This window comes from Misgurnus anguillicaudatus, chromosome 12, assembly GCF_027580225.2.
Source record: "Misgurnus anguillicaudatus chromosome 12, ASM2758022v2, whole genome shotgun sequence".
In the NCBI taxonomy this organism is placed as follows: Eukaryota; Metazoa; Chordata; class Actinopteri; order Cypriniformes; family Cobitidae; genus Misgurnus; species Misgurnus anguillicaudatus.
Window position 1 is genome coordinate 18119071 of NC_073348.2, and position 23420 is coordinate 18142490.

Sequence of the window (23420 nt, forward strand, 5' to 3'; positions counted from 1 at the left end):
CACTTTTCACACATTTACTGAGCACCATACATCACAATGGTATAAAAATGTCATACCAAATAAAAGAAGGAAGTCTTGGGCACATACAGTGAGGAAAATAAGAATTTGAACACTCTGCTATTTTGCAAGTTTTTCCACTTAGAAATTATGGAGGGGTTTGAAATTGTCATCATAGGTGCATGTCCACTGTGAGAGACATCATCTAAAAAAAAAAAAGAAATCGCAATGTATGATTTTTTTAACTATTTATTTGTATGATACAGCTGCAAATAAGTATTTGAACACTTGTTTATCAGCTAGAATTCTGACCTTCAAAGACCTGTTAGTCTGCCTTTAAAAAGTCCACCTCCACTCCATATATTATCCTAAATTAAATGCACCTGTTTGAGGGCGTTAGCTGCATAAAGACACCTGTCCACCCCATACAATCAGTAAGAATCCAACTACTAACATGGCCAAGACCAAAGAACTGTCCAAAGATACTAGAGACAAAGTTGTACACCTCCACAAAGCTGGAAAGGGCTACGAGGAAATTGCCAAGCAGCTTGGTGAAAAAAGATCCACTGTAATCCGTGCGATGTTGTTGTAGAAATATCCATATTTAAAATGTTATTAACGTAATTAAATACCTTCCGGTAGCACCGCCATCTTAGAGTCATTCGCATTCAGGATGAGCACTTACGCAGCATACAGCGGTTTCTCTGCTGCTGCTCTGTCCCCCGCCCTCCGAATTTGTCATACGTCACTAAGAAAAGTGCGTACACTACGCTAATACTCTCTCCTGAGTCTAAGATGGCGGCGCTACCGGAAGGTATTTAATTACGTTAATAACATTTTAAATATGGATATTTCTACAACAACACCGCACGGATTACCCTCAGAAGACCTTTGTTTATCATCCTGGAGCCGTTTGGATTTAATTTGTGAAGGATGGACGCACTTTTTTTGGACTTGAAGGTCGTGGACTATTGCTGGACCCCGTAACATTACATTTAATCAACAGAAAGATCTAAAATATTTTCTAAAATATCCGAAAATGTGTTTGTCTGAAAAACGATGGACAACTTGGACAGCTTGGGGGTGAGTAAATAATGGGTTTAATATCGTTTTTGGCCGAACTATCCCTTTAACCCTGTTCTGAAAAACAACTGCAAAAACTTTATTTCAGAAGAATTTAACAAGGTGTGGCTTACATAAGCATATTGATGTCTGTCCGTGTCTTGGTTTTCTAAAATATCTTAAACATTTCCTGTTGGCTCTGAAACTGTTAATAAGTTTAACTTCTCAGTTACATCCCACTCCTAAATGATAAAATCCCTTGGGCTGTTGGGTTAATCAGTGTGTGTGTGTGTGTGTGTGTGTGCGTGCGTGTGTGTGCGTGTGTGTGTGTGTGTGTGTGTGTGTGTGCGTGCATGTGTCATGGTCTGTAGCAGACACCCATGAAGAGTGTTTTAATAAGTTTTTTTTTAATGAACCTAACTCCCCCTTTCCTGCCAGTCCATATCTTTGCTCATAACAATCTGCAAATCAAAGTGCACCACAATACAAACACGTTTTATTCTAGTGCCAATGATTTTTTTTGTGTGCTTGAACACGTCCAATTTTATTTTGCTATTTGCATAATGGCAAGTGTTTCAACTCTCCTAGTTTAGTGTGGATAAACGTCTCGGTTACCAGTGTTGTGCCTGAACGAGTTCATTGAACGAAAGTTCATGAACTCATTCATATTTTGGGTGAACGTGAGCTGCACGTACTGTATAACTGCCTGATGAACGTTACTGTGAACTGGTTCATTCTGGTGCGTGTGAACGGCATGCTCTCTCAGTTTAATGTTGTTTAATAGGGTGCCAGATTTCTATAGAGAGATTTGTAACATTATCTGTCAAGTGTGTTGTTATATACAATAAACATATATTTTTCTGTAAGCAGATCACCTGGATTGTTTGATTTTGCTTGCGGAGAAATTATACGTTTTAAAACAGACAAACGACGAAAAATCTACAAATCAGATACACTCTCGTAGTCACAGAGCAAAGAGTCCAATTATTTTATTGCAGCTTTATCACCATAATTTTGTGTTTTTAACTCAGTTTTATCAAGGGGTATCTATCTACACTTGTGTTTTGAAAGCAGGCACTACACTCACTTCTCCCTCGTCTCTCTCCCTTCCTCACTGAAGGATCCTACCTTAGATCCTCACGTGCAGAATATTTTTTATTGTGTTTTTTTTTGTTTATTTCCAATAATTTATTTACATAATCATTTTATAATCATTAGTTATCCATATAATTGTTTATTTGATTATTTAATATTATTTTATCATTATCAATTTTATTATTATCATTTTTGTTATTACATTATTGTTTTTTTATTCATTAATTCATTCATTGTATTTCTATATTAATTGTCTCTTGGTGGTTCAGTCTCACATTTGTGAAGTTTCACAGAGCTGTTCTGTCTGTGTGTAAACAGAGATAGATAAAGAGAATGTTTATGGAAGCCCAAGGTCTAAGTGATGTTGCAGCTGAGCAATTTGGATATAACAGTGCATGCTGTATTCCTGGGGTAGACGAGGTTTGAACATCGAGACATATGCAACTGAAACTAAAACTGTCCATCAATAAAACTCTGTTCTATTTTTATCATCTAAACCTTCGTCTCACGCCTCTGTTTATGCTCTCCACTAGCAACGATTGATAAACCTTTTAACTGACAGATACCTGTTAAACAAGTAAACTTATATTTTCTGACGTGATCTGGCGTCCGGGGCTGGATTGTTTTTTATTTTGTCTGTGGTGTGGAGACCAGATCTAACTTTGCGTGCTGGTGCTGCCAGTGCCACCACCGCCACCATCATCATTATCATAACCAGCGACGCGAGTTGAAGGTCCTCCTGCCGCAGAAAACATTTGTGTCATTTTAACACATTTTGGAGCATCTGCCTGAAAAGCCTGTTTCTTTTTGTTGCACAGTTTTTCTGCGCCTCCCTTGCATTTTTTCTCCATCTCTCTCTCTCTCTCTCTCTATTTGACACGTGAACTGACCGACGACGCTCGCTTGCACAGAGACCAAAGCGGTATTTGGGCCAGCTTAATGTCATTTAAAAAAAAAAACAATGGGCTGCTGCTTACATGTCAGTGGGCCGGTCTATCTAGAAAAAAGGACGATGACTGGGCTGCTCAGACAAAGATAGTATGTATCGGCCCAAATTGTATGTCGGCCCACTGGGAAACTGCCCATTGTGCCAGATGGCCAGTCCGCCCCTGGGTGACATCCAGACCCCCGAGGCTGCTAGCCTGTCTTATGTGGCCCCCCAACCCATGTTGGAGGCATCCGTGCACACCCGTGGCATGCCTGAAGACCTGTCTCAGTGAAACACCTGCTCTGAGAAACGATGGGTCTAACCACAGGGCAAATTTGAGACAGGAGGATGGTGTCGGGACTCGGTCATGAAGCCAATGCTGAAGCGGTCTCATATGGAGTAACCCGAGCGGTTACCAAGCAGATGCAAATATCTGCATGCCAAGTTCATTGGCTTTTTAATAGTTTCTCGAAGCAGATAGGTCTCCGCGAAGTGGTTCCCAATTCGCCGGTCACGACGTGATGTTGTAGTGACCGACTGAAAGGGAACTAATATTTGTAAATACAAGCCAATCGTAATTTAGGATCAGTAATTATGATCAGTTTAAATACTGTTATTTCAAGGAAGATAAAGATCTGGCCACAGTATGACATCACATCCTCACAACAATTTTAGCACGGTGTTCTGAGTAATCTCAATCTTCATAAATGACTGAGAGTCTGCAGGCATCAGTATCAGCGCTACTCTTCTTAGCAGCTATGGAAAAAACTGAGAAAGTCTGGATTCTACTATTATTTCAGAGTGAGTACTTACATTGCTTTATTATTTAAATAATTGTCAGTAAAGTCTAGTGTGTAGTACATAGTGTCCAGTAAAATTTCTATTTACAAAAAATAATTTTGCATTTAGCTGCCATGGTAGTGGATGGACATTCTCAAAATTGCAGTTAATATTTACATTTGATTATATAATTTTCTACACTCAAAAAAATTATTCATTGGATTAACTCAATAAAATTGTGGCCAGGATTTCCATCCAATATGGTGTACCCCTAACTCATAAAAAACTGCTTTACATAACAAAAATATATTGAGTTAGTCCAACTCAATTTAAAGTAAATGGCAATACTCAATTAGTTGCCTCAACTCAATGTAGTGTAGTCTGACTAACTCAATTCTGTTATTTTATATAAAATGTTTTTATATCATACTAATTAGCATAAGCACATGTTAGCATGCTAATAATAATAACATATGATACTTTGGATGAGCATGTGAGAAGAAACTGGTCTCAAAACAAGCATTAACACAGTTAGTGCTCATTGAGAGAAATACGTCACAACCTAACCACAAGCGCCACTCTTCTGCACGATGGTAACCAAACAATTTGAAAAAATATAGCACAAACGCTTCTAAATCAATAAGATAAAAGAACATTAAACACTATTAAATCTTTCTCTTTACCTAAAAATGCATAAAATAACACTTAATTTAAAAAAATACTCTCCAAAAGCAGTTGCATGCAAAGCATGCTGGGAAATTCTATTTCCAGAACCCAAACTCAAACTAATTGTGTTAACTTTCTACCACAGCAGCCAAATGTAAAGTTTTATTATGTGACTAGAAATATTACACTATAAAAGTCTGTTCACTATACCTACATTTGTTCTTGTGGTGCTTTTGGCTCAGTTGGCAACGCAAAAATACAGCACCGATAAAAGAAATGTATAGAATTGTATATATTGATAGCACTGTAAGTCTTCCATGTGCATAAATGTAAAATAATGAAAATTTGTTTGTGTAGTCTAGACTTTCTTATGATTAAATATTAACCTGTGTATTACAAGTCTCTCTTTGACTTTGTGAGGGTGTGTTTAGGGTAAAGTCTAAGGGCGCACTCACATTATCCAAACCAAACCAAACCATGCCCCAGCGCGATTGTCACCCCTCTCTTCTCCCCCACGGTGCACGCACTCACACTGTACTTTTTATCGAACCGAGTCCGGGCGCGCTTTCGTCATTAAGATGCGTTTGTTTTGAAAAAAGCAGCAAGTAAAGCTCTCTCTTAACACTGGAACCCACCGTAATGATAAGTCTGTGTTTTTTACCGGGAGTCGTTTGGTGCGCGATTACAGACAGCCCTCTCACATGTCATCATATTGCTTAGTTGATCTGTCACGTGTGCAGCTCGGACATTCACGTTACCCCGCTGCGCGCATCAAAGTGTTTTTACGGAGGCAGATGAAGGTGAGTGGTCGCGCAACTGACGTCTTCACCTTTTGAATCGCGCTCAGGCGCGATTGCACTCACACCACAGCCTTCCGGGCCTGAGCCCAAGTGAACCGCGCTCCGGCCCACCTCTGCAACCCGGCCGCGGCGCGATTAACCAATCCGCGCCCGGGCGCGGAACAGAGCGATCACACTAGTCAAACAAACCAGGTTTGGGGGTCAAACGCGCCCGAGCGGTTTGGTTTGGATAGTGTGAGTGCGCCCTAAAAAGGGTTGAGTTGACACCTTTTCATTTGTCATTGAAATATACCGACACAGCTAAGAGAAAAGGATTGTGTGTGGTTTACGGGTATAAATAGTGTATAATGACATGTTTATAAACATGGTTTAAAAGGACACTTCCTGTATCTCCGTAAGTTGAATGACTTAAAAAACATACTTTGTATAAATGAAAGACTGCCAACAGGTTTTTGTGACGATTGGGTTTACACTGTAAAAAAATTACAGCATTTTTGTCAAAGCAACATATATTTTTTGTTACTTTAACTTAAAAAAATTAAGTTAACAATTTCAACTTAAATTCATAAGTTAAGTCAACTTTTTTAAGCCAAAACTTGACTTGCAAAATGAAGTTGTTTTGACTTCGTACTGCATTTTTACAGTGTAGGGAAATGTTCCCCATAAACTACATATGCCTGACTGTGTGGGTGTTTGAAACATGTCTAAAACCAGGTTAAACTGACAAAACTGTTGCTGTTGCCCAACTGGTAGACAGTCCTTCTAGAAAAACATGGAGTTTTTTGTGATTGTTGGGGGCAAAAATCCTTAATCTTGTGGCACGTTTTCTTAAAAAAATTCGATGGAATATGCAGGATATTTATGAAATTTTATGAGATGGAATATGCAGGATATTCTTGCAAAAACTGTTTGCAGCTTTTCAATGATGTTCATGTCACATAATCACATCACTTCATAACGTTCCTATGGCAACAGGGGACATGGCTGCGCTTGTGTGAAGTAAATGCAACATTTTTCAACTTGTCAGTAATTACGGAGGAAAAGAACCCAAGTGCAGACGATGTCGGGGGTAGAACAAAGAACACTTTATTATAATACAAAACACTGAAAACAAAGCCCACGTGGTAGCATAACAACATGAAACACGATAACTACTCAAAAGACTGACTTAACACTAAACTTAACTTGACTCTGATATATAAAAAGGAAGGCACATGACTAGACACAGGAACCATACAAAATGAACCAGCACAGGACAAAAGACAAGAGGGGATTAAATACGAAAAAAACTAAACAAGATAACAAGGGAAACACAGGTGAAGGGACTGAACTGATAATGAATAATTAACAGGGAGAACAAGGGGGCGGGGACTAGAGACGAGACACCAGAGGCACATGACCCAATATACAAGGCCATGAGCCTTCACATAGAACATGAGGCTGTCAGAACCCTGCCATCATGATGAAACATAAATATAAAACAAGACTCTATGGCAGGATCCTGACACAACTTTCTGCTAAGATATATGTGATTTTGCTACGAAAATGCAGGGATTATGAAATCATGCAAGCCCCGCATATTTTGCGTACAGAAATCTGCAATTGATGCTTCGAAAATGCTGTGTATTTTTAAAAATGTGGCCCCACATAAATATGCAGACTTTGGCTGTGCGTTGAATCATGCAATCACATAATCGCATTTTCTGGAGGGACTGGGTAGAGCCTTACAGTGGTTCTTAAACTTTTTGCTGTCCTCCCTTGTGTAGAGTGCATCAGTTTGCACCACCATCCCCCAAAGAAAATTCATGACATAAAACAATCTTAAACTTAGAATTAGAATTAAACAAAGCATTTTTAAATGATACAATGTTGTGCCTTAGTAGCCTTCATTTTCTGTTTAATTGCACTGAATTTATGCTGAATTTATGTATTTTAAAAATGTCAAAACTGGGCTGCCGGCACATTCCACACCCCCAGTTTGAGAGCCACTGACATAAGCAATGTAAAGGTCATGGGTTTGATTCCAGGGAACAAATACAATATACTAACAAAGAAATATATACAGTAGATGCAGTGTAAGTTGCTTTAGGTAAAATGCTTATGTGTCAATATAAATGTGAAACCTGAAAATGTATTACTTTGTCCATAGGTTTGTGCATTGCTCAAACTCAGGGTTTTAATGTGGGGACTTCTGATGCAAAAATATTCACGGGTCCTAGTGATGTAGAGTTTGGATACAATGTACAACAGTTCAGTAATAATCAAGGAAAATGGTAAGATACGCATTCACACCACAAATCATAAACTCAATAGTGTGTTACATTGTGTTCATGATCAGATAAGTAGATATGAAACCTCATCACCTGTCATATTGACCAAGTCCTTTCTTCTATCAAGAAATAATAAATTGATCATAAATTTTTCCATCTTTTGACTATAATCTATCTATCTCTATTACATTTCTTTGTTCTCGGTGACCCTCAGGCTGCTGGTTGGATCTCCATGGAGTGGATACCCTAATAACAGAAGAGGAGACATGTACAAGTGTGCCATCGATGGCGCCAGCTGTCAGAAACTAAAACTTGAAAGTAAATATGTCTTTAGTTTTTATAACAAACTATCCTGGAGATTTTTGTATTATAGTAGTGCCATTGTATTTGCTGAAGCAAATTGAAGTATCATCTTCACATTGTAGTGAATGGAGGGGTTACGGAATAGTGTTCATAATTTTGATAATGATAAGTTATTCATTATATATACAATTATTAATGTTGATATTTTCTGCACCACCTTGTTAAGGGAAATTATTGTTTATCACTATTCCAATTCGGGTAATTGTTGATTTAGCTCAAATGCAAATACATACAATTAATCGTAAAATGAAATGAAATGATTTAGCAGAATGAATCGTAACAATTAATTGATTAATTCGCCAGCAAATATTTATCTATAATTGTACATCAATTCTGAGAAACCTCGAGCGTGAGGTAGTATTGGTCGAAAGTTAAAGTGACTTTGAATTTAATCAGAACTCAGAGCCATCCATGGAAAAACATGCACGTTTATTTGACTAATCTACTGGGATTACATGAGACATAGACAATGGACAAAACATGAACATTTAACATGAAAGAGAGAGAGAGAGAGAGAGAGAGAGAGAGAGAGAGAGAGAGAGAGAGAGAGAGAGAGAGAGAGAGAGAGAGTTGCATAAACCACATTCATCTTACTTAACCGACTTAAACGCAGCTATATTCTAAGATTTAGAATAATTCTTGTATACTTGCATGTCTGTGCAGTTGAAGGCATTTGAAAGTCTTTAGGTTTAGATTAAAGAAGATGGCTTTGCAGGTTCTTGAAGAATCTCAAGACAGAGTCCAGTTGCAGCATTATTAAGACCAGGTTGTCGGTGTGCGAACCGAGCGTCCAGTCCATTTAAAGAGTTGTTCCGTATGGTTTAGATGTGAATTGGTGGTTTTCTGATTGTTGAAAATCCATTCTTGGTCACAAAACTCACTTTGGCCTAAACTCACAGAACAAAGGAAAGGCTTCAAGGCCTAACTGCCGCCCTCCCCCAGGAGGAGGGAGTGGCTGGAAGAGCTCACTGTAGAAGGGATGGTGAAAGAACTCAAACTCCTTACTAACTGATGAGATAAAGTTTTTTGCCAATATTTATCCTTTGAGGAGGACATGCCCATTCAAGTTTGAATCAACCAATGAGAGCTGACTAGGGGAACTCTCTCTGTCCCCTTAACTGTTAATTTGCATATTTAGTCTCCAGGTACCTTCGCAAAATATCAGTCCAGATCATTAAATAAATTGTTTTACCATCATACAATATTTATCAATGAAAAGGAAATTAAAAGGTGAACAGTTTGATCCCCAACATGAATGGTTTTAAACAAGCCTTAAGTTGTGATTTCATTCCAGTGTATGAATAACAAACTAATTAAACATCTCTATTTGTCAGAGGTAATATAGATTTAGTTATAGAAACACCATTGTACATGAGAATACAAGTTATTTAAAAAGCAGTTTATAAAAGAGGAACCAACATACAGCACACATGCATAAATGTATTTACAGACAAGATCTAAAAGAGTTTGTCATATGGTCTCAAAGACATTCTCTGCAGTCCTATTCACACCTCCTTATCAGCTCTCTGTTGAGCTTCAAAATGTGCAATCAAATGTTCCACTGAGGCTATGTTTACATTAATGCGTTTATGCTTTAAAACGCGTTACTTTTGCTACGTTTACGCCTTTCATCTACACTACATCACCGTTTTCGACCCTCATAAACGGATTCGTTCGCAAACGCTGAAGACCCTGTTTTAGTTTGAGAACTCAGACGTTGCTCTGAGTGTAAATGAACGTAGACGGAGTCTTATGTAAACGAACAGCTGATATTAACGTGACAGCGCATCATTTTCAAAGTAAAAATTATTTTATTGATGTAAATGTGGGTTTGCAATGGAGGTTTTGCCAAAAATAGTAAACATCTACCAACCAGCTATTATAAACGCTATATCGGATTGTTTTAACATGTATCCTTATAGATAATGTCTGTTTTATATTAATGTTTGAGTATTATTGGGTTTAATGTGTTTATGTTTTGTTTAAATTTAGTTAGCTTACGAAAGATAGACTGTAATTTAAGCGCCATATAGGCGTTGCAAAGGCCAATATGAAGGGAGAATTGTAATGGGTCAGACATTATTTTCCAGTTTAATGTAAGTTTTGTTTGCTACTTTAAAATGAATTTCGTTTCAGATAATTGGTCTCTTAATTTTAATCGATGTTTTGTTGATAAGTTTTGTGAATATAAATTAATAAAAACAATAAACTCAACGTCATTAATATAATGCTCGTTTAGGCGCTTGGCTTTTAGCTATTTGTGTGTTGCTAGCGGAGGACGTGCACGGACCTCGCACACTTTTAAAAATTAATGCAATAAGCATTTCTGGTAGGCTAAAGCAATACTTCACTTCTTACTACACTGTAAAAAACAATCTATAGAATTTACTCAAAAAAATTGTTGTAACAATTTGCACTCACTTTGTTTGAGTAAATTATATCCTATATATTTGATTAAAGAGTACCTAAATTTAATTACTATGATAAACTAAAAAAAAATAGGTAAGGTCTACCTATTTTTTTCATAACTAATTACTTATTAAAAATGAATAACATTAACCCTATTGGTATTAAGCCACAGATCTATTAAATTATTATTAATAATGATAAGCCATTAAGAAACATTACATATTACTTATTCAGAGAGGGTTGAATAAGGAAATAGTCATACACAAGATTGCATAAATTGCTTGCTTTATTGACCAAATAACATTCTGTAAAGATTTAAAACTAATTACTGGAAGTACAAAATAACCCCAATACATTTCAAGTGAAATACAACATATCATAGTTTTACATAAAGCTTCTTGAACATATTATTTCATAAAAAAAAACAAAGTCTTCACGAGATGTTAAAAAACCATTAAAAGCCAGATTCCTAAATACTGTTCTTCACGTTATCATTAGAAAATTAAAGAAGACAATAATATGAGAGGAAAAACTGATCTCATTTACCTCAGTAGACTAGCATGCTATATCGATACAAACAAACATTTCAACTTCATTTAAAACTTATTAAGTGCAAAAATACAACTTCATATTATGCTATAACTCACAGTACACGTGCATAAAACATTGAACACTAACAAGACGTACTTACATTCAATTTTAAGTGATTTAATTTCATATACAAGTCACATATAACCTAACATATGAACTTCGAAATACTTTTTTGAACAGACATTATAACGAAAGGTAACGTTCCGTAAATGATAATAATAATAATAAAATGGCTTCATAAATGGATCCCTTCTAAAACAAAACTCACTATATGAACAGATAAAGGCAAGAAAACTTTTACAGTTATTATCTAGCATCGACAGCTTCACCGTTGTTTGTCTGCTCGACGCCCTCCCGTCTGTACATCAACCGTCCGCTGCTCTCTCTCGTCACGTGTCTTGCTCAAGTTCAACCACTCATATTGAGCAGCTCCGCTGTTCACGAGATTCAGACATGTAAATAATAATAATGGAAGTTAATATTTTAATCATAAAAATGGATTTTTATTCGTATTCGCAAGAACTGGGCAATGTTTCATTTAAAGCTAACCTGACTGATATTCTATCAATCTGTCAAACAGAGACAGAGAAGCACGCAAATGACTAAACTTCTAGATTTTACAGTTAACCAACTTAAATTTCCATTCATGATGATATCAACAAGTTAAATAAAAACTTACCTGTCAACAAACCGCAGTTCTCCCGCCGATATGATATGAAAAATGGTGACTCGAGTCCCGCCTGGATGTTGATTCATGTGCACTTTGCGGTGCTAAGGCCAATATTTTGGGTTATATGTTACTTATTTTTTTAGTAGTGCAGTTATTACTGTTAAAAAATGGATAGTGAAGGTAGAATATACCCATTATTTTTTATTTTACTTGCTAGCTTATATACTTAATTAAATTATAACTAATTTTCATGGGTTAAATTTAACACCCTCCAGAGTAATTTTTTACAGTGTATATGTTTGATTGAAGTTTGCATTTGCTGAAATTTATTTTTGCTTCAAGTTTGCTACTGTTTAGAATGCTTTCTTTTTAAATCATAAAGACCTTTCTGTTTAGTTATAAAATCAAAATGAACCTATTAATCATATTAATATGTTGTAGGGGGAGCTAGAACAGTATAAGTGTTTATGTTTGTTTAAATTTAGATAGCTTACGAAAGATAGACTGTAATTTTAAACGCAATATAGGCGTTGTAAAGGCCAATATGAAGGGAGAATTGTAATGGGTCAGACATTATTTTCCAGTTTAATGTAAGTTTTGTTTGCTACTTTAAAATGAATTTCGTTTCAGATAATTCGTCTCTTAATTTTAATTGATGTTTTGTTGATAAGTTTTGTGAATATAAATTAATAAAAACAATAAACTCAACGTCATTAATATAATGCTCGTTTAGGCGCTTGCGCTTTTAGCTATTTGTGTGTTGCTAGCGGAGGACGTGCACGGACCTCGCACACTTTTAAAAAATTAATGCAATAAGCATTTCTGGTAGGCTAAAGCAATACTTCACTTCTTACTATATGTTTGATTGAAGTTTGCATTTGCTGAAATTTATTTTTGCTTCAAGTTTGCTACTGTTTAGAATGCTTTCTTTTTAAATCATAAAGACCTTTCTGTTTAGTTATAAAATCAAAATTAGCCTATTAATCATATTAATATGTTGTAGGGGGGAGCTAGAACAGTATAAGACTTTCCCAAACACATTTTTATAGGTTCAAAAATAGTGTCTGTTATAGTTGCCAGCAAAGGACCCATGTATGACTTTTTGTCAATATCGCACACCCCTAGGCTGCGTAAATGTGCAAAGGTAAGCTATTATTAGAGTAATAAGTTATTTTACACTTATATGCGCATGCTCAGTTACGTGATTGGTCATGTTTCATGCGTTTATGGTGGTGTATAGTGTGGATGAAGATTCTTTTAAAAATGCCAGTATAAACGAGGATCGTTTTCATTTTAAAATACCGTTTTAAAACGCAAATGCTCTAATGTAAACATGGCCTGAGACGGTTGGGACCCCTTTTGGCGCTTTTCCATTGCATAGTACCCCACGGTTTAGTTTAGTTTGGGTCGGGCCAGCTCATCTCACTTTGGCGTGGTTAGTTTTTCCATTAAGTTTAGTATCACTTCGCAGTAGGAGGGATTTTAGGCGTGTCGTTATATTTGCGCTGCCCACAGCTGTGACATCATACAAGTGAGAGGTTGTACATTCCCATACATTTATTATTTCTCAGTCGCCACAAAATTAAAATTGGCCACAACAAATAGATGTTTACACATTGCGTTTATCACTACCTCTGTATCACATGGCAGTTTCTGTTCAAACACCCGCGGCGTCAGCCGACGGCGCTCCGCTGAGCCTCACTGAAGTTGCATTTAAGCATATAATGCTGACGTGCTTGTCGCGAATGTTCCGCCACAAACTGCAAGTCTGGAAAAAACTGTTATGGTGTCCCTGATTCTCAACATGTGTATGTTTTTCATCGCTAAAAGGGAGTTTGGGAACTTATAGCAGAGCACAGATGACAACATGTTTGCTCGAGACAGTGCAAGCTAGCCTAGCACAGGTAAAGCTAATTTACATTCTAGCGTTGACGCTGATAGTGACGTTTCTTTCAGACCAATCAGTGATCTACAGTGTTTTCGCATCACGTTTGGTATCAGCTCGGGTCGCTTGGAACCCCAACCGAGGTGGTACGAAAAAAAGTAATGGGTACCACGTACTGCACCTAATGGAAAAGCTCCCAAAAGTAAGCTGACCCGACCCAAACTAAACCAAACCGTGGGGTACTTTGCAATGGAAAAGCACCATTAGATGTAGGAATCCAGAAACTAGTCAGGCATGGGGGCATAACACATATTATCATATTTACTCAGCTATTCTGCAATCCAAGTATCAGATATAATCCGGTTCTGGCAATCCAGCCAGATGCTACAACATTATAGCATACAAGTATGGTATCATTCAACAATTAAGCAATAAGGTACGAGAGGCTGTGCTGTATCGTGAATAAGTAACGGCTGAAGGGCGTTGTTAGGCACGACGCGAAGCGGAGTTACTTATTCACGATACAGCACTTGCCTCGAGTACCTTATTGCTTTTATAAAACGGTCACCACACAATATTAAAGTAAAAAAAAATTAGTGCAACTTTCATGAAGTTAAATCAATAAAAGCATTCCTTCCGCTAGAAAAAATAGTCCCTGAATGCAAACAACAACATGGAAGCTCAAATAAAAACAACAAACTGCTCTCAGACTTTGTCTCATTATATGTTTATGTGTTGCTAAGGGTGTTGCTAAGGGCGCAGTGATATTAAATAGAACCGTTGGGTGAAGCGGTCATAGCAGTGTTTTATTGTGAATAAAGCACACCTATTGACCAATCAGAATCAAGGATTGGAACTAACCGTTTTATAATGTGGTGCAATGCATCATGGTACCTTTAAAAATGTTATAAAAACTATTTATATTATTCTGTTTACATTAACATCATATTTATCTCTTTGCAGACTCTGTCAAAATAGATGGTGTGGAGAATATAAACATCAACATGAGTCTGGGTCTGACACTCACATCAATAACTAAGTCTAAAGGAAATGCATTTATGGTGAGATAAGGAAAAGTGTTTATTTCCCTTAGCAACTATATCAAGTCATTTTATGTGTTTGACCATACTGGTCAAGTCATGGTGTGAAAACCACAACTGCATGCACACGGTGTGCACAAAGGAAACAAAGCAGATGAGCTATAATAATGAGCTATGTGTGTTCAAATACACACTTGTTGTCTTAACCACTTGACATTGCATGCATGTGACAGGAAGTAATTGAATAAGACTCCAGGGGCTTTATTTATAAAATGCTGTGTAGAAAACGTTGATCATTTCTTAAATGTGAATCATAAAACAAATGTACACATAGAAAACGAACATACGCGTCACTTTCAGAAGCAAAATATATAAAGTGCAAATGATCTTGAAATTGTGCGCAGCTGAACAGTTGCAGATCTCCACCTAATGCGATGCCTAATTACGTTATTTATCGGTTGCTTAAACACATTTCTTGAAACTATGCCTCATATTCTCAAAAAGGTAAACACACAAACACACATCCATAACGTCATACCCAATTCTCCAAACATTCTATTTTCGGGTCAAAAGGAAGCTCTACACTCAAAACCTTCACTCTTACTGAAAAAACAAATTTTTCCCTCAGACATCACACACAAGCTTTCAAAAACACACACACACACACACACACACACACACACATTCTTGTTTCCATGTTTTGAGGGCACATTCCATAGACGTAATGCATTTTATACTGCACAAACTGTATATTCTATTCCCCTAACCTACCCCATTCCCTAACCCCAACCATCACAGAAACCCTTCTGATACTTCACATTTTGAAGAAACATCATTCTGTTTGATTTATAAGCTTGTTTCCTCATGGGGACATCAATGACCGACGAAATGAAAATCCCTACGAAAGCGCCACTGAAGCTGACCCTTCCAGTGCCTGCGTAAACCCTCTGACTCTCCTCTTTAGGGAGACAAAAATGGGGTTGGAGCAGAGGCCGGTCACTACTTGTTCCTTAACCCACAATAGTGAACTAGGCGAACTGGAAAGCGAACTCGTCAGGCGGAACTAAGATCGCTGCGGAAAGAGTGCCATCTATGGGTCTACCACTAAGGTGATGGTTTAAAGACTCGAGAAACGTGGTAAACAAAAAACTTTCCACGGAAATACTCACATAGGAGCCCACAAGGGGGCTCAATGTGGGCGCTAGCCTCACCAAGGTTCTTAAGGATACATCTAGTGAGAGGCTGGCAGCCGATGCTCCGCAACATCGGCCACCAAGCAGTGGAGGAGACAAAAACGATTTTTTAACGTTTTTGCCTTAACGGCCTTCCATAATGGTGCGGTTGTGCAGCACCAAACAGAAAGGCTGCAACCCCACACAGGAGCAGTCCTAGATGTTCTCACTGATCTGAAGAGAGAACTCGAGAGGATACCGGCTCAATACAAACACTGTAAAATCTAGTGAATGTATTAGGTGTCGCCCAGCCAGCAGCTCTACAAATGTCTAAAAATGAGGAACCACGAGCCATGAGGGAGGGCGTGAAGGATTTAGCCTTCGTGCACCTCTTAAAAACCTAATGATCAGATCTTGCTGACCCACGGATATACAGTCTATGGGTGCTTGAGGTGCAAATATTGCCGCGATATCTACTTTAATAGTAGATGGTGACAGCCTCTTCTCCAAGCGGTGCTGGAGATATAAAAGCACAATTCTGATCAAGCATTCTCGGGGGTCTTCTCGTTGAGAAGTACACCATTCAACAAACAGGTTCCATCTCGTAGACGGTGCTCGCGCTGCAGCGAGGGTGTTACAGACCGCCTATGGTAAATCACATAGAACCTCCGCACCCCGTCCAGAGACCACACATAGAGGTTCCACAGATCGGGACGCGAGTGCCATAATGTGCCCCCTTCTTGAGAAAGAAGGTCCTTCAGGGAGGGGCTGTCGCGAGGAAAGTGAGCTCTGGAAACCAACTCCTGGTGGCCCAATACGGAGCAACTAAAAGAATACTCTCCTCGTCCTTTCTGACTTTGCACAAAGTCTGCGCAATAAGGCTCACTGGGGGAAATGCGTATTTGCGCAGACCCCTCGGCCAGCTGTGTGCCAATGCATCCACGCCGAGTGTTCCCTCGTTCAGTGAATAAAACAGGCGACAGTGGGTTGTTTCTGGAGATGCAAACAGATCTATCTGTGCTCTGCCGAAATGTTTCCAAATCAGCTGAACCATGTGTGGTGGCGAGTCGCCATTCGCAGGGGCGTGCTGCTCATGAAAGCACGTCTGCCACTGTGTTGAGCGACCCCGGGATGTTATAATGGCACGAAGAGACCTCAGATTATTCTGACTTCAAAGGAGGAGATGACGGGCGAGATGCAACAGGTGACAAGAGTGCACACCGCCTTGGCGATTGATATACGCAACAGTCGCAATGTTGTCGGTGCAAACTAATACATCTTTGCCTCACAACTCGCTGCAGAAGCGGAAGAGTGCAAGATATACAGCCCACAACTCTAGGCAATTTATATGCCAGTGCAGCTGAGGTGATGTCCAAACCCCTAAAGCTGCAAGCTCGCCGTACGTGGCTCCCCACCCTGTGATAGAGGCATCTGTGCATACATTGGCATGCCTAGAGACCTGTCTCAGTGGCATCCCCGCCCTGAGAAATGCTGGGTCTGACCACGGGGTGAAAGTGCGACGGCATTTTGGTGTAATTATAATATGGTGAAAGCCGTTGAGCCACGCTCTCGGTCGTGAAGCCAATGCTGAAGTGGTATCATATGGAGCAGACCGACCGGTGTCACAGCCGCAGCTGCTGTCATATGCCCCAGAAGCTTCTGAAATTGTTTCAGAGGGACCGCTGTTTTGCCCTTAAACGTATTCAAGCAAGTCAGAATCGACTGAGCGCGCGCCTCCATGAGACGTGCTGTGAGATTGACCGAATCCAATTCCACCGTGGCATGTAAGGCTGAGGCCGCCTCCCCACAAGCCCGGTACGCAGACTCCGTCAGAGCTGACGGGTGTCTGCAGGCTTGCGAGGGAAGCCGACTCCGCAGCCCGAGCGAGCATGGCGGTCATCTCATGGTCGAGCTCGGGAACCGCAACCCTTCCCTCAAACGTAGACGAATGCGTTTGATGCCAGATGGCCCCGGCTGTTCGTTGTGTCTGTGAAGGTACATATGGACGGAATTGCAGTGTCCTTTAGCGTGTTTTGCTTTATTCTGAGTACATTGGGTTCGATATCTTCTAGCTTGAAATGGAGACTGCAAACCCTCAGGTTTTTCAATTTTACCGCATTGTTGTCTTCTCTGAACTTTGCGTGGTTGATAGCCCACAGCCATTGTTTACACTGCGGCAAATGATGAAAACTTACTGCTTGTCCTTACTGCATCCCGGTACAACGCAACGTATCATCATTTTGATGTGAAAAAGGTATTATTTATAATAATATATCAACTAAATCGTCGCAGACGTGTCTGTAAAAGTTGTATTTAGCCTAGTTGAATCTCCCTGCCTCCTGCCGTCTCGAACCGGTAGGCGTGACTAGGGAGTGGCATCGAAGAGCAGCGAAGCAATGCATTCTGGGACTTGGTGTTTTTCATCCACATGAGCCAAAAACCACATTTTCTGGCTTTTCTCGGCCTAGAAGGCACCAATTTCTAAAATAACTTCGCACTTCTACTACATAGGTGACCCAATTTAACCCTCTGGGGTCTAAGGGGTTTTTAGGGCCCTGGGGAAGTTTTGACATGCACTGACATTTGTGCTTTTTTCAGTTGCTTAAAAACATATTAATGGCAAAAGTCTCATAACACTGCGTTCAGCACAAACTGGGCTACAATATCATATAATCAACATGTATGTACATGTTTGTATTTTTGAGAGAAATTTTTTTATGCGTGGTTTTTGAAAAAGCAAAAATTTTAAGTCACTGATATAAGTCCACAAAACTAATTCTAAACATGTTTTCCCAAGACTTTCCAAAACAGGGTCTAGTAGTCTAGAGTTTTTTCTTCAAAATGATGTGAAAATCATTCGGCCTACTCAATAACATAAAGCAAGATATTGATTTACAATTTCTAAGACACTTTTGCTTGGGAAAGGCTGTATGCGTGGAGGCGGGAAAGCTCCTGAATAATCAGTGATTGACAGCTGAGAGACAAAAGGGTTGCAAATGAGCCACATAATGAGCCTTGTGCGGATGTTCAACAGGAATGTAACTTTCTCTGTAGTAAAACCATGATATGGTTTACTTTTATGGTTTACGTTTACTGATATGGTTTACCAATGATATGGTTTACTTTTCAATTTAAATGTAAATACACACTCATTTTATATATATACCAAAAACCGCGTCGATTTCCTGACTCTAATCATGGTAAAGTGAACACACACTGTAAAAAATTGCTGTAAAAAAACGGGGAATTTTGGACAGTAATTTACCGTTTCTCATAAATACAGTTGAATACCTTAAATAAACATTAATTTGACAAGCAAACTAATAACAGCAAGCTACTGTTCAGTCTTACGGGATAATACAGTATTTTTTGGTCTGGTCAGGCATGTCAGACATGTGAAGAACTCATCTGCAACCACGATTCAAACTGATTTAACTACACTGTTTTTCGGCATTTTATTATACAGAAAGGAAGCAGAATTAAAGATCCATTTTCACTCCTATTGTGACCTTACCAGCACTGAGACGGACAATGAATTCACGTGTTTTTTTACTCCTCGCCTGTATATCAAGGTAAGCACAAACTGAACAGAGTCTGTGTTTCTAAGTGAAATAAATGACAAAATGTTTTATATATTTGCTTATTTTTTAAATATTTCTAAAAACGTTTTATTTGATTTTGACATATTAAGTGCTGATTGTTAAACGAATTGGCAACTAGCTAAGTTAAATACAAATAAAGATGCTAATGGTAATTTGCAATCTAATCAAACGTCTGACTGACAAGTGATTATCTATTGATATTTTTTTAAATCTACATGAGGGATTGGGCTCTGTTTCACCATTTGGTTGTATCTTTTTTCAATGTGTGCACTTTTAATCTTTGTACAGTGCCTCGTGAATGTGTTAGCATTTAGCCTAGTCCCATTCATTCCTATGGCTCCAAACAGGGATGAATTTAGAAGCCACAAAACTGTAAACACTTGCATGTTTTCTCTATTTAAAGACTGTTACATGAGTAGTTACACGAGTAAGTATGGTGGCACAAAATAAAACTTTTGTTTGGAGCCATTGGAATGAATGGGGCTGGGCTAACGCTGGCACATTCAGGGGGCACTGTACAAGGATGAAGTGCACGCATTGAAAAAAGATAGGGCTGTATTAATTCATCTAAGCTGAGGTAAGAACATGGTAAAATATTGAAAACGACTAGTCCAAGGCTGATACTGCTGGGTAAGTTTAACAATAAGGTATGGAGTATCAATAGCCCTGCTGAAAAAAACAGAATCAAACCAGCATGGACCAGCATGGGAATTATGCTGGTCTATGCTGGTTTAGCTGGTGGTCACAGCATACCAGCACCAAAACACAACATATGCTGGTATGACCAGCATGGGATGCTGGTGCTAATGCTGGTTTGTTGCTGGTTTAGCTGGTGGTAATGCTGGTGCTGATGCTAGTTTGATGCTGGTTTATCTGGCATTCACCAACAAACCAGCACCAAAACACAACATATGCTGGTCTTGCTGGTGGTTTTTTCACCAGGGAAAACAGTAGGCCTATAGAACAGTCTGTCAGTCTTTCTAAAAATCTTTTTCTGAAATTAATATAATTAGCTTTTCTAAGTAATGGATTTGCAGCAGTATAATATCTGATACTTTTTTTAGGACATTAACTATCATTGTTGTCTGCATTAGTTGTTGGTGATGAAGTCACATTTGGAGGTTGGATGATCAGCAGTGAAAACAACATCATCTGTGAAGGCATCCAGCAAAGCTTCATCAGAGAGCTGTGCAGTTTTCGCCACCTATGTGTTCAACTTGCAATACTAAGATGAAGCTGCGAGGACACTGGAGTTTGTTCAAAGGTAAATCCTCTACTAGCTGTTCAAGAATGTCGCATTGCGTTAAATTAGTGTCTCTTTCTTGTTTGTAAATTGACTTTGATTGCATTAGGTCTTTTAAATAGTGAGTCGAAGTTTAAGCTAGCATGTGCATATAGACATAACACAGGGTTTAGCCCAGATCTGTTATCATGCTACATTTTTTGAATAAAGTATTTTTTCTCTCATTAATGCCAGAATGGCAACAACCTAGAATATTTATACTGTGAATGCAGTTGGTTTTATCTGTCTTCATTGCAATTAATCTTTACTTATCTCATTGTACTTTGTAGATGCCTAATTGGTGTGAACCCTAAGAGGGGAACAAAAGCCAGCCATGTGAAGGTGTCCAAAAAGACAGGAAAGAATCCCCATGTGGCCACCCTCATCAAAAACTTCATGGACTTTGGTTGGGGCTCTCGCATTGTATGCTGCAATGTTGTGATATTTATGTGACATCACAGCCTTATGTTTTATTCAGCCCAGTCTCATTGGTGAGGCAGAAACTGACATTTAAGAATGCACTGAATTGTATTATATTTAATAAAAACTGTGTTTTATCAACATCCTTTGTTTGAGAATTTTTTTGCAAGCAATTTTAAGTGTTTATTTCAAAATGACATTTTTACAATGCTATAAAAATCACATTCTACAGTATTAATTACAGCAGGAACCCTAAAATAACAGTATAATGCAGCCAAACATTGACAGTATTATACTGTGCAGCTCTCTTTTTTTACAGCACAGTCCCGTAATATTTCTACAGTAAAAAACTGTTGTTGTATATTACAGTAGGTAATCTGTAAAATTACAACTATATGCTGGCAAATCTAGCTGCCAGTATATTACTGTAATTTAACGGTGAAATTTTTTACAGTGCAGGGTTTGTGTGCAGCAAAAGCTCAAAAGAACAACTGCCTATCATTGTTTGGACTCTTAGTTGTGTTTTTGTAATCATTATATCATTATAGTAGAAGCACAACAAGGGACAAGCATGATAAACTTGCACGATAAACTTGCTCAATGTTTGTTTACAGCCGCCGCCATTACCTCACGTGTTGCTCATGAAAGCAATAACTTATGTGTGCACATGCGAGTGATCCTGTGTTTAATAAACGTGCTGTGCGGAGATATATGCTTAGACGCAACTAAATAAGGATTGTACTGTTTGCAGTCGCGTATTTGATAAGAATACCAAAAACCGCGTCGATTTCCTGACTCATGTGTTTGTGTATGCGTTTCCCATCGCGTGAACTGTTTGACGGAAGAACAAAGAAAACACTCGCGTCTGGAGATACTGACACACATAAACAAGTAAATAAGGATTTAGATGTCATGTTTTGGTGCAATCGGATGGAACAACAAGGAATGGAGATAATGGATTGTGGAATGGGTATCCATTGACTGCAGGAGGCACAAGTTATGCATATGGATGTCTCTGCTCATTCACTTCAATGGCGCGGGGGCGTGGTGATCTCTTCTCATTACAGATAATCAGGTAACATTAGAAAGACGGTCTCTCTCCTACTTTTCATACAGTTTACACCGAATGACAATATATGTTTTCGATTTCACTTACATCATTTAAAAGCTGACATTCCAAGCATTATGTAGACATTTATCCTTCGTTTATATAACATGTATTCGTGAAGTTACAGTTAATTTTCTGACGCGTTTCTGAAATGACTTCACTGAGGGAGAGAGAACAAAACGCGCATCATGTTTATTTTCTTAATTTTGCGAAAAGCACAACATTCTGTTTTTATTGGGAGTGGACAGAAAAAAAAACTAGACACTTTAACGTTTTAAATGATGTATAAATCATATCTGTATGTCCAAAATCAGCAGAGTTATCTAAGTCTCTTTACGGAGTGCTTGAAAAATAAAGAGTTGGCGGCGCCCGCGTGTTAATAATAAACAGAGTGTTAATAATATATTCAAATTTAAATTGGATGAAGAAATCCTTAAGGGAATTTGGAAAAGTCCCAGAGATAAGTGATGAATTTACCACTTCTAGGAGATCTGCTTCTAAACAGTTAAAGACACTTTTGAAAAAAGATGTGGGGAGTGTGTCAAAGGCGCAGGTTGATGTTTTAAGATGCTGTACTGTTTCTTCGAAAATTTTACCATCAACTGCTTCGAAATCAGACATCGTAACTACTTTCTGATGTTGTGGTCTGATTTGTCTGACCCCGGCACAGCTCAAGGATGTGCTGATCACCTTTCTGATATTATTGATTTTCTCAGAGAAAAAGTAAGCAAACTCACTGCATTTGCTGTCTGAGAGCATTTCATTTGGAATGTGACTTGGGGGGGGGGGTTGTTAGTCTCTCTATAGTAGCAAAAAGAGTGCGTGTGTTATTTATGTTGTTGTTTATAATATTTGAAAAGAAAGTCTGTCTAGCTTTGCCTAGTTCCACACAGAAACCATGAAGGCTGTCTTTATAGATTTTATAGTGAATTACAAGTTTTGTCTTTCGCCACATGCGCTCAGCTTTTCTGCATTGTCTCTTCATATTCTGCACCGCTGTTGAGTTTCTCTAAGGTGATTTTTGCCTGCCATTCTTCTTCCTGACTTTCACAGGACCAATATCATCGATTGCACTCTTTAAATTAAAGGAATCAACGAGAAAATCAACAGAGTCTGCAGATATCCTTGGTGTTAAAGATATAGCCTTCATAAATAGCACACTGGTGTTCTCATTTAAGCATCTCTTTTTGACCAACACAGATCTAGTTTCAATAGTAGGAGAGATCAATATATCAAAGAAAATACAGAAATGATCAGACAGTGCTACATCCTTAATAACA

At 38.5% G+C, this 23420-nt stretch overlaps 2 protein-coding genes and 1 long non-coding RNA gene across 3 annotated transcripts in view; all 3 read left to right on the top strand.

The window, feature by feature from the left end:
* Positions 1-23420, top strand: part of itga1 (integrin, alpha 1) — a 209372-nt gene that overhangs the window by 78164 nt on the left and 107788 nt on the right. The gene's annotated exons all lie outside the window — the stretch shown is intronic.
* LOC129447472 (integrin alpha-2-like) overlaps positions 7677-23420 on the top strand; it is a 113042-nt gene continuing 97298 nt past the window's right edge. The window contains exons 1-3 of the mRNA XM_073874660.1: positions 7677-7693; positions 7813-7916; positions 14480-14577. Coding sequence (XP_073730761.1) covers positions 7677-7693; positions 7813-7916; positions 14480-14577 — 219 coding nt within the window. The remainder of the gene's footprint in view (positions 7694-7812; positions 7917-14479; positions 14578-23420) is intronic.
* LOC129420890 (uncharacterized) lies at positions 18948-21173 on the top strand. The gene is made up of 3 exons (XR_008636937.2): positions 18948-19300; positions 20425-20594; positions 20903-21173. It is a non-coding gene; the product is annotated as an uncharacterized lncRNA (long non-coding RNA).